This window comes from Helicoverpa zea, chromosome 14 (assembly GCF_022581195.2).
Source record: "Helicoverpa zea isolate HzStark_Cry1AcR chromosome 14, ilHelZeax1.1, whole genome shotgun sequence".
NCBI classification, from domain to species: domain Eukaryota; kingdom Metazoa; phylum Arthropoda; class Insecta; order Lepidoptera; family Noctuidae; genus Helicoverpa; species Helicoverpa zea.
The window spans coordinates 12745702-12757947 of NC_061465.1; the positions used below are offsets into that span (position 1 = coordinate 12745702).

Sequence of the window (12246 nt, forward strand, 5' to 3'; positions counted from 1 at the left end):
GGACTGTGTTTCGGATGGCACGTTAAACTGTAGGTCCCGGCTGTCATTGAACATCCTTGGCAGTCGTTACGGGTAGTCAGAAGCCAGTAAGTCTGACACCAGTCTAACCAAAGGGTATCGGGTTGCCCGGGTAACTGGGTTGAGGAGGTCAGATAGGCAGTCGCTTCTTGTAAAGCACTGGTACTCAGCTGAATCCGGTTAGACTGGAAGCCGACCCCAACATGATTGGGAAAAAGGCTCGGGAGATGATGAAAGTTTGCTTCTTCGGTGGGATTCATAACTTTATTAATATTATTTTGTACATGTTATCATCGAACAAGCATAAATTTACATTTAACAGTTAACTACTAATTAAATTTGATCAAATACGCCAATGCATCGTTGGCAAACAAGTGTAGTGATAGCGGCGCAGTGCTGATGCGGCACGGCGCGGTGCGACCGCCGCCGCCGCTCGGACCGACCCAGCTGCTAATGTGTACCTGCCTTCAGCTGGAACAACAAATATTGCAATAATGTTGGGGGAAGGGCATGGGTAAACATGCCCGGTATTTAGTCGCGGAACGACATGAAGTTTTTCAAGAACTGTACGTACGCCAAGATTTGGATGGTCAGGCAGTAAGTAGTCGCCGGAGCCAGGAGTCGTCATCCGCGGTGCGGTGCGGCGGCGCGGGCTAGTAGCGCAGGCAGTGGTCGTGCAGGCCGTGCGGCAGCGGCGCCGCGTTCTCCTTGTCGCGCGCGTAGGGCGCCGGCGCGGGCGCGGCGGCCGCGAACTCGGCCAGCGCCGGCGCCTCGTACTCGTCCGCCGAGCCGTCCGACGCCTCCAGGTAGCCGAACAGCCGCGCCGCGCCCGCCGCGCGCGCCTCGCGCCGCCGCCCCGCCGCCTCGCCCGGCGCCGCGCGGCCCGCCGCCGCCGCGCCCGCGCCGCCCGCCGGCACCTTCAGGCTGCGGCTCTCGATGTGGCTGCAAGGGGGACGCACGGCCGTGAGTCGCGCGCCGCCGGCCGGGTGAGCCGGGCTCGCCTGGCGGCGGATACTGACTGTGCGTCGCGCAGGTGCTGCGCCAGCTGCAGCGGGTCGTCGGCCAGGAAGGGGCACTTGGCGCAGGCCTTCTTGTTGTGCACCTTGTGCACGTGCGTGGCGAGGCGCTCGGCGCGCGCCGCCTTGTACTCGCAGAGCGCGCACGCGAAGGGCTTGAGGTGCGTGTTGAGGTGCCGCTTGAGGCACCAGTTGTCCACGCCCGACCACGCGCAGTAGCAGCACGCGTAGCGCCGCTCGCCCTGCGCACACACACCACCGACACCCTTACAGACACCGACCGATCTGTGCAGATCAGCGCTAGCGCCCATGCGATGTTGCTATTTCTCAACACATTCATATTATAACAAAGGTAGAGAAAATATAAGGTGGCTTTTATTTCAATCCGTTCAATTTATTCTGATTCGGTGAAAGTATATCAATGTCGACATGGCTTGAATGGGTAGATGTCGTCATAAGGTACGGTAGTAGAAGATTTGCTTTGCCGAGATGCTTTGAGTCGAGATCTATGGAGGTCTGAGTAACTTAGGTACCTACCATTCCCATCGCCTCGATACTAAGTGTCCTTGCTATTTCGTTTAATTGATTATTGATTAAAGCGGGAAACAAGTATTCACCTCTAATTGATAGAAGTTAAAATTATGGAGACTTGCAACGATTCTAATTATACCTACAATAAACATATGGCTGATAAAAAGGTGAAGGAAAACATCTTGAGGAAACCTGGACTATATAGTCTGAAATCACCAACCCGCATTGAGCAAGCGTGGTAATTAATGCTCAATCCTTCTCCATGTGAGAGGAGGCCTGTGCCCAGCAGTGGGACGATAAAAAAAAAAAAGGCTGTAGCAGTAGCAGTAAACATATGAAAACAATGATCCGAATTGAGAATCTCCTCTTTTTTTGGAAAGTCGGTTGAACTGTTCATAATGCAGTGTATAATGCAATTCAGACCTGCAGTGGTGATTTGATGCAGACTGTTAAGTTAGGCTGGAAACAGTGACAGTGTGAACAGTGCAGTAACGTAGCTATAATTGTGCAAGTCTATGAACGCGCACACAGCTACGCTGACGGTACGCGCGTGATTTTATATGTGATTCGGTCGGGAAGTACGGTCAGCACTGACCGTCGGCCGAGCACTGTTTCCAGCCTTAAGATGCTTTGTTTTATAATCTACTAACATGTGTAGTAATTAAGTAAAAATTGTTACTAACAAAATGAGTCATGGTCACTTGAATAAATGAATTTAATACCTATACCTAGATATTTATATGTACCTATGTATAATACTAGGAAATGGATCATGAGATCTCATGATAATATATAATAACATAAACCTTGCGGCGGATGGCAGCGGCGGCAGCGGCGGCGGGCGAGGGCGCAGCCTTGTGGAGCGCGGGCGCGGGCGCCGCCTCCGACTTGCCGAGCGGCGGCCGCTCCAGCTTGACTGCCGGCGCCGGCCGGTACTCGGGCGGCGGCGCGGGCGCCACCGGCGGCGCCGGCGCCTGCGGCCCGGGTGGCGGCTCGCCCGCCGGCGCCCTGTAGTAGTGCAGTGCCGGGGGCGCCGTGCTCGGCTTCACGATGGATGCCGAGCGCCGGATGCGGTTCAAGTCGTATGGCTGATCGCGATGCATACGCAAGAAATGCTTCTTGACATGATCGGCGCGGTTGAACTGCTTCTGGCACAAGTAGCAGTGGAAGGGCTTCTCGTCGCGGTGAATGTTCTCGTGGCGCGTGAACAGGTCGCGCCGGTCCGTGGCGTAGGGGCAGGCGCCGCACACGTAGCGCTTGCCGGGCTCCGGCGCCGCCTCGCTGGGCGCCGCGTCGCCGGCGCTGGGGCGGCGCTCGCTGCGCATCGCCTCCACCTGCCGGCACATGGGAGCGTCAGAGCGGGCGGCGGCGCGGGGCGCGGCGGAGAGGGGCGCGGCGACCTTGTTCTTGAGGCGCTGCAGGTAGCGCGTGAGGTCGTCGAGCGCGGGGTTGTCGCGCAGCAGGTGGTCGGCGGCGGCGGGGTCGGAGTGGTGGTCGCGCGCGAGATGCGCCCGCACCCCGCGCGCCCAGCCCGACGCGAAGCCGCAGCCCGCCAGCGGACACTGGAAGGCGCGCGCTTGCGAGTGCGTGCCCAGCCAATGCTCGGCCACGCGCGCCAGGAAGCCGACGCACTCGCAGTCGGCGCACTTGAAGAGGCGCTGCGCGGGGTTGTAGGAGGCGATGCGCGAGTGCGCCCACGCCAGCGGCTCCTCGGCCGCCGTCCAGCGGTCCTCGGCGCTGGGGTCGATGCGCGGCGCGAAGTTGGCCTGCAGGATGCCGGGCGGCGGGAAGCCGTTCTGCATGAGCGCCGCCAGCCCCCAGGCCGTGATGTGCTCCTCGGGCCGCAGGTCGTCGTCGAGGTCGCGCTCGGCGGCCGGGAACTCGACGCCCACCACGCCCACGCTGGTTTCCTCGCCGTACAGCTTCTTGGTGATCTCTTTGAACATGTCCTCGCAATCCATGGTGAGCGACGCCACGCTACCCACGCCTGCGCCGCCTTCCATTGTTCTGTAACACCACATATACCTCGTATACTGTTTTCGATATAAAACTATACATTTGCGGATATAGCCCTCAAAGAACGTTAGGGAACATCCATACGACACGGCCGGAAGTTCACATATGTACATTAATTTTTAGATATATCGGGTGTGTCGTTCACAATCACATTAAATGAAATGCGTTAATATACTGGTTAATATATGTCGATTTTTTAATAAAAAAAAGAAAAAAAAGATTTTTTCAAACAGAGTAAATAGAATAAAAATGTGCGAGAATTAGAACACCATATAAAAGTCAGTCATTACCTACAAACAACTGAAATATTCTCCTTGAAAACTGACAGCTGTCAACTGATCAAAAATTTGATACTCCTAACTTTATCTCTGACTAGCCGTTTTCCCGCCTTTGCCGCCGCTTTTTGAAACCTGACCTGTTTAATTACTAACGGAACATCATTGATACTTGGCAACATGTTGGAGACTCTTATAAGGTTTGTGTAAACGTGAAAATCTAGACCCCAAACTGCATACTTTAAGAACTAAGACCTAATAAGTGTATTTTACGTTTATATTTTTATCTTTTAAACCCTACGACTTTTTCTAAATCTGTTTTTTAAATAAATATAAACAAATTCAAAACAACGTATGTAAAAATCTACAGCTCTCTATGTAAGCGCTTTATATGAAAACTAGCTAATGGCCAAACGTTCGCGTAGCGGAAACTTGAATTTCTCCGAAGTTTATGCATGCACTGATTTCATTCATACATAATCAATTATACACAAATACACACTAATTTTTGGACACATCTCTTTTCTTCTAACGTCTATGGATTAAAAAAAGTTCCGCCAGGACAACGTTCGCCAACGTTCGCCCAGCGGAATCTGTTTTTGGTGAATTTCTCCACAATGGCTGCATACACAAATTTTTATTTACCATACACAATTATAGGATGTCATACACTAATTATCTGCATAATTAAAATCTTTAAATTCAACAACATTCCGCTGCGCGAACGCACACGTTACTCGCAGATAATATAGCTTTCTAATGGTGAAAGAATATTTAAAATCGGTCCAGTAGTTTTTGAGTTTATCCATTACAACCAAACAAACAAAGTTTTCCTCTATACACATGATCTTGTAAATTATAAAAATGAAAAATGACTTCTGTGGCTAAACCGCTGAATGGATTTGGTTATTTTCTTTTTACAATTCGCAATAGAATATAAAGTATATGCGATAGGATTTAATGTGATTGCGACACACCCTGTATGACATGACAGGATCGTACATAGGGTAGTATATTGGAGTAGTTAATGAGCGAGTAAATAAGGGAGTACATAAATGATTACAATTTGTTATTATTGGTATAGGGCTAATGTCAAAATTCTATCTAGTCAACAAATCACCCTGAATGGGCAAGGCTTAACTATGTTTAGCTTACCACCTTGTATGTTTAAAAAGTATGAAAAAAACTCAGATGTTGAAGTTTTTCTTGGAAAATGATTTTGAACTTGATTGGTTTAAGATTTTTGGCAAGTAAAACTGATTTAAGTAAAGCTTTATTCATGAAATACCTATATAACAATATACTAAACGTTAGGGTAGGGATGAAAAAAAAAAACTCCCGACTAAGTGTACCTACCCTAATACAACAATTGTTTTCACTTTTATTTTAGGTACCAGAGTGGTACCTAAAATAACCGGTTGGCGTGGCGTGATCGAAATACAAATTGCTACCTTTCAGTTACCTAAAGAATAAACTGACCAGTGACAAGTAAAATATAGGTAAGTTGGTGAGAGTGCATTATTTGCTGTAAGTGGATAAAGTTCGAGACTGAGATGCGTTTCCTTGTATATGACAACAGTGAGCGGCGGCGACTGACCTGTGCGGAGCGCGGCGCGGCCGGCTCCCGGCGCCTGCAGCAGCCCACACGCGCCTGCCACCTACCTAACTACAATATTATTATGTAAATCATCTAGTGTTTACAATACCGAACAACTTATCAAATGGTAAGTACTCTGGCGCGTGGCACATGCTATCACTCAGATAAGGGACTATTTCCTCGTCACGCCATTAAGAATAAGCTGAGTATCTGCCAGCCAACATAAGTTTTTCTTTTTTAGGCAACATGTTTTTTCAATACATGAACGTAACCATCGCATTCTGCACACAAGGGAATTTGAAAAGTGAGCCCGTTGCTGGAGGTATAGGGTGATTCTATATAGCTAATGGTATCCTATGATGTTCGGAGCGAGGAGCCACCGGGAGCCACCCCCTCCCTGCAGCTGCAGCGCGCCCCCTCCCCGCCCGCGCCGCCCCGGCCCACGCACTCACACACACCGGCCCAGGCCGCCTCACTGCACCGCGGACGCGCCTATGCACTTCAACTCTAACATGAGATCCCAATACTTGAGGAGCGAAACTACTGAGCTACAGAACCTAACTGAAATTCTAATACCCGATGTGCATACAGGCACGGGGCGGCGGCGCGGGCGGGGAGGCGGGGGCAGGGGGCGGGGGGCTTCGCCTGCGCCCCGGGGCCGGCGGGGCCCGCAGGTGCCACAGGTGACACCCGGCGCGAGGCTTCGCACCCGGCTCAGCGAAATATGTGGCGCTCAAGCCTTTTATGAAGACTACAAGAATTTTAGGAAGCCCTAGTATGATTTAGTTAAGCTATGCATATAATTCTATAGGCCACTCAATGAAGATTGGTGAAAATGAGTAACATTATAGCGGCTTGAGTGAATCACCTCGTTGCTTGTTAGCGAGCAATGCAAGCGCTTGGAATGATCGATGTATTGATCGCGGGGCCCCAATAGAGTATGTCCACGATAGTTGTAGAAGGCGCAGGGGTCGGCGCGGGGCGGCGGGCGGCGCGATCGATCGCGGGGGGGCGCTCACCTGCGGCCGTGCGCCGGCGGTCGCGGGGGCGACACCTCAGCACCGCGCGGCGCGCCGGCCTCGACTGACGCCACCCGCCGCCCATCGATCGCCCTCCCCCTCGCCCTCCCCCTCGCCACCCCCCGCACTCCATTCACTCGCCGGTATTGACCCGCGCCGTCTGCCCCCTCCCTCGCGCTGTTCCGCTTTGTCTCGCTACGCCTACGCCTGCCGACTCTGCTTCACTACGGATCTCTTAGTCTCTTGGAGGTTCCCTACAACTCCACCATTCAATAGTAATGCTATTCTCAACCTTCTCTTGGTCATAATTTGTTTTCTGTCTTTTTTCACCTTCGTCCATGGAGAACTTGTACCTATGCGCCTGGATAAACCTGATACTTATAGCCTAGCTAAGTATAACCTGTCTCAGGGTTTCTTTTCTCTCTAACCAAGATTTCATCAAAATCGAATCGACAAAAAAAAAGCGATTGCAGTAATATTGCTAAAGTTCGGGCACGTTTATGCTGTTAGCGTGCCTGGACGAGCGTGTCCAGCGTCGGCGCGTCGGGCGTCGGCGCGTCCCCGCAGGCGGCGCCGCTCCACCACCGCTACCAACATTCGTGCGCCGCCTTTTGTGCAACACATTGCTCTCATTATATTGTGTACTCGGTAACCTCTAAAAATTATATACCTCTAAGGTATATTTCTACTATATTATGTATGTAGGTATTATGTATTAATACACATAAACCTTTCTCTTAAAACACTCTGTCTCATTAAAAAAACCCATGAAAATCGGTTGCGTAGTTTTGAAGAGTTAAGCGTAAGTACAAAGGTAGGTATAGGGACAGAAAAAGCGACTTCGTTTTATACTTTGTAGTGATGTAGCAACTAGCATCCTCCTGCCGCCTGCAGGCAACCATCAAAACTAGTCTGTATGTTATTCTGATGTGGGTATAAACTATCACTGGAAATTAAGCTTCATCGAATCCATTCCGCAGCTCGCACTCAGCAACTGTCGCCTTTGTGATATTAGTGTGATTGAAGATGACCTGGTCGCCTGTGCTCTTGCTCCTAGTGGCTCTCGGCTACTGTACCAACATAAACGTCTTCAAGTCGATACACATCTGGCTGATTTGTTTTCATGTTTCTATCACAATTTTACTCGACACGACCATCTATCTTTTTTCTCAACTTTGAGCGACTGCATATCCCACCTCCTCAACCCAGATACCCGGGCAACAATATACCTCTTGGTAAGACTAAGCTAGGGCTTTGAAATAAGAATTATATGTTATAAACACATCTGAATGGTTACACTTATTGTACACATTCCGCGGTCTGTACGGTCTACAAGTTATGATGTAAGGGTGGAACAAAGAAACGCACATAAGTCCGACCGAATATTATTTGTTTGAAAGCATTTCGGCGGGGGCCCCTTACAGCGGAGCGACATGCGACAAACTCGTAAGGGTGGCTACGCGGGGCGGCGGCGTAGCAACGCGTAGCATGTAGAGCCCGCCGTAGCGGCACCTGCTACGCCGCGCCGTAGCCGCGTAGCCTGCCTGTGTGACACGCCACCCGAGCCTACCATGCCAATATTACTGTACTCTCATAGGGATTTTATATTTTGTCGATCTAGCTAATGTTACACTTGAACATTTTGTTTCCTTTATGTATTGAAATTGTAGTATGTGTTGGAATAATTCCTTGCCACTTGCAGAACATGTCACTCGTACTTATGTATTGGGTATAGAATTTGATGTTGTCGGAGCGAGTGTCGTATAGCTGGTGCGCTCGGGGCTTCGATTTCTGTCGATGTGTGCAAGTGTGCTGAATGATTGTGAACGCGCCCACCACAAACAAATTATTATTAATTGGGGCAACGTTTGTATCTAAAGGGAAATGGTCGTACGAAAGCACGAAAATGTCAACAGTTACAACATTAAATCCATAAACATTGGTTATATGGTTGGCTTTATATTACAAATGTTTAGTCATTGGTCAAAGTGGCCGCATGCGCGCGGCACAGCACGCCGCCTCGTGCCGGCTCCGGCTGCCCAGCTGCTGCAGCTGCGGCGCTCAGCTCCACTCGTCAGCGTGTCAGTCAGGCTCTCATTCCATAGGCTCTTGTGTTCAGTGTGATCAATTCATGTTCCGCCATCCGCATTCATTCATACGCTAGCTAGGCAGAGGAACAGCGCCCGGTCACGCCAGGGCGCGGGCGGGGCGGGCGGCGGGCGCGGGGCGGGCGGGCCGGGTGACCGCATTTGCGGAAATCCAGAGGCGGGCAGTGCGCGCAGGCGCGGGCGGCGCGCGGCACGGGAGCCGGCGCGCCGCGTCAGTCGCGCCCCGACCGCGGCCCGTCCCCGTGCAGCCCTCGCCTCGCCTGCCGCCGGCCGCGCGCCCGCCGCATGCCGCGCCCGCGCCCCCGCTAGCGGCGTGCCGGCCGCCTGGCGGGCAGGTGAGCATCGATCGACCGCGCCCGCGCCCGTGTTTACTCGCCGCACGGATATAGCGGCGCAGTAAACACGGCGCGCCTCAATGAGGACGCGCTATAAATACTGCGCCGACCCTCACCCACTACCCTCCAAACGCTGTTTATTTTGGAGTCTTCGCCGATGGGCGTGCGCCGCGCCGCTGCCGCCGAGCTCGCCAGCCTGCGCCGACCAGTGCACTCGGATTGCTCACTAGTTCTCCGCCAGCTGTGCTTAATATTTTTTTCGTTTAGGCACACTTAGATTAGGCCCATTTGACTTTTTCAACGTGTATGTTCCGTTTCGACGCGTAACGTGATTCGGAAAATGTCGGGCTGTTAATACGCACGTTTGGAATAGATGGAAGTAAAGAGAAGATGGAGTCGGCCGTAGGAGCGCGCACATAGCTGCGTGAGTGGCGCGGCGCACACACGCGCAGGGCGTCGGCGCGCGCCGCTCGCTGCAGGCGGCTCGCGGCCAGCCCGCGCCGCGCGCCGATGTCACGTCGACAACGCGGAACTGAGTTCAGTGATCCGATGCGCCACTGGTTCGTGTCTACTTGTTGCCACTCGGTTGTGTTATTCGAGCCCCACTTACATGTTACAATCGTCGCCCAGTGACACACTTCATGTTCAAAGATAAGTAAACCTAACCAGTGAAGGTGTAACTCCTCAGGGTGCGAGCAGTTCGAGTGCTCGGCGGAGCTGATCAGCGACGCTGTCGGGCGTTATGTAGTCAGTAAGCACTCAGCCGATTATATAGATTGGTGTGTGTGTGTACCTATGGATTTTTTTTCAACATACCTACCTAAAATATCTTCGAATGTTAAATAAGTACTGATAACAACTTATCGTTGCTTACCCTTACTTCATCCGAGAAGGTTTTTACTTAGACTTTCTTATTTGAACCTGCCCCGACAGCAACAAATAGATTAATATGGCTTCTATGTAGAGAGAATGTTCGACAAGCAGTGACTCGACCGTGTGGCGAGCAGTGCTGGCTCAGGGGAGCAGTGCTGGCTCAGGGCAGCGGTGCCCTGCATGTCAGTGTCAGTGCTCGCACTCTGAGCGTGCCTCACTTCACTTCCGACCATAATATAACTAAATGACTTTTATCGTTTATATATATCGTGGACGTACAAATGCTGACCAATACAAACAGCATCCATGTCCTGTTTAAGATGAGTTTGAGTGCTATAACGTTGGTGTCAGCCAGTAGGTACCTACCTAGCTGCCACACTCGGCGCGGTCGATGCGTGGATTGTTTTGTCACATTCCATAAAGCATGTTAACCTGCTGTCATAACATACAAGTCGTTACACACACGGACAAGGGAATCCTGACAACCAGTCTTGCTCAAGTCATTTTGATTGAAGGGGTCAGATAGACAGTCACTCCTTGTATTCTATTGGTTAGGCTAAAGAGCAATATGAACATTTTCAATGTCAGCAAGTCACTGCTTAGTGGAGTTTCCAGAGTGTCAGATTGGGCAAAACACGGAAGTTTCCTAACAATCTCTGAACTTAAAAGAGAATAAGTTGAATGCTCATGATATAAAATTTATTTTTGATAAAAGTTTACCTTATAGACACGTGCGCTTGAATTAAAAAAAAATAAAGACTTCCGTGCTACCTAATTTAAATTGCACATAATACTCTTATATAAATGTTAAGAAAGCTTGTGGGTCTTTTTGTAGAAGGAGAAGTACTTCTGACTCAAATGGCTGAACCAAGTTTGGAAAACTTTGATCTGCAGATAGCAAGCTATCTCATTAAGTGAATTTATACAAGGTTTGATGTTCAGATAACTATATGTATACAGGTTGTAAGAACCGTGTAGGAATTAACACACTCAAAAACGTTTATTCAAATCCGGTAGATAAATCAGCACTTTTGTACTCACTGTCTGTACTCACTGTCTGTACTCACTGTACTCACTGTCTGTACTCACTGTCTGTAAGGTTTGAAGCACCAGATTTATACGAAACGAGTCCAACATCATTATAATTATCACAGGATAAGCAATAAATACATTAAAAATCTATATGAACACGATTTGGCTAGCACACAGATTTCCAAACTATTAAAACTAAATACCTACTCAAAGATTGATCAATAACGTACCTAATAAGTGAAAAAAGCTTCAGTTAATAAAATAAATATCTTTTGGCATATAAACATAAAATCGACGTTCTTACTTTGGCTTCTCGTTATCCTGCAGCGCGTACTGATTGATTGTCTGTTGTACTTGCGTGGTTCAGCAAGGATGCTGACACCACACAAAACACTGACAAGCCTGTTGCTGCGACCTTCGTAACATACATATAAATGGCTTTAACATGAGTTCAGTAGTCAAAAATAAAAATTAACCAAGTTCTGTATTTACTTATGGACTCGTTAATGTTACAATAAGTATGTGTCAATGGACGTTGATAAGTAATACAGATATTTTTGTTGGAAGATCTTTTTGAGAGGTATGATATTTTTCTTATCGAGAAAACTTTTCGAGAACGTGTTTTGAAATTAACAGGTTTCTCAGAAATATGTTCAAGATTAATATATATTCTTTTAGTCGTCAAAAACTGTATAGATTTGGCCAAAAAATTGTTTGAGACAAGCCAATTTGGGCATTCAGCGCCTTAATGAATACCCGCGCGCTACTTTTTTAAATTTTTCCTAAAATAAGTTTACTTACATAATTTTGTAGGTAATCCGGAACGTATCAAATCAAAAAAGAATGATAAAAATCGGTTCACACAGCCCAAAATTACCACCGAAAATCAAACATACCTACTTCATCTAGTTTTTACAAATTAGTAACCTGAGCGCAAAGTACAGAGCGCAGTAAGACATCTCTCGGGAAGAGAGATGTCACTGTACTTTGCGCTACTTCGTGCTGTTGAGATAGTTTCTGAGTTCATAGGTGTGAGCCATAATCGGGAAACTACGGAACCCTACAGGGAGCGTGGCCCCGCGCGCTCTTGGCAGGATGCGCTTGAGTAATGATTGCTCCCGGGCATTTAACTTTTGGAACGATATTTCCGAAAATATTAACATAGGTAATCAAAAAATGATCTTACTCCTGTTGATTTTAAAATACCGAAGAAGGTGAATAGCTCAGATCAAGTAAATGATCTGAGGTGAATAGAATAAAGTCCACTGTTGTGAATAGCACATTCCAATCGGTGGTAACATGAATGGATTTTTTTTGTAGAAAGGACAATTCCAGGGTCTGGGCTCTAAGTTTGCTCAGCAGTGGGAGTAGTTCCAGCTGGTTCCATAGTGCACTCTGAACACGAAATCCGAATATTTTTGAAATC

General features: G+C 49.0%; 1 protein-coding gene across 7 annotated transcripts; it reads right to left on the minus strand.

Moving 5' to 3' along the window:
• Window positions 1-263: 263 nt before the first annotated feature.
• Window positions 264-10853, minus strand: LOC124636340 (protein charlatan). Of its 7 annotated transcripts, none has more exons than XM_047172405.1 (7): window positions 9278-10853; window positions 5454-5522; window positions 2966-3572; window positions 2372-2899; window positions 1038-1276; window positions 593-960; window positions 264-489 (listed from the first exon to the last, which is right to left on the minus strand). In XM_047172405.1, exons 3-6 carry the CDS (start codon window positions 3566-3568, stop codon window positions 672-674), a joined length of 1659 nt encoding a protein of 552 aa, XP_047028361.1. In that variant the 5' UTR covers window positions 3569-3572; window positions 5454-5522; window positions 9278-10853; the 3' UTR covers window positions 264-489; window positions 593-671. The 7 variants fall into 7 exon arrangements, with proteins under 7 accessions (XP_047028361.1, XP_047028358.1, XP_047028362.1 ...); XM_047172402.1 differs by lacking the exon at window positions 9278-10853 and adding an exon at window positions 6473-6544; XM_047172406.1 differs by lacking the exon at window positions 9278-10853 and adding an exon at window positions 6473-6524 and having other exon boundaries at window positions 5454-5518.
• Window positions 10854-12246: the final 1393 nt, after the last annotated feature.

Bases quoted from the DNA above. Each gene is read 5' to 3' on its own strand.
- LOC124636340 (XM_047172401.1), bottom strand. From the start codon at position 3,568: ATGGAAGGCGGCGCAGGCGTGGGTAGCGTGGCGTCGCTCACCATGGAT. The intron at 1,277-2,371 runs GTTTATGTTATT...GTGTGTGCGCAG, and splicing joins CCGCTGCCATCCGCCGCAAG to GGCGAGCGGCGCTACGCGTG. The intron at 961-1,037 runs GTCAGTATCCGC...TCCCCCTTGCAG, and splicing joins CAGCACCTGCGCGACGCACA to CCACATCGAGAGCCGCAGCC.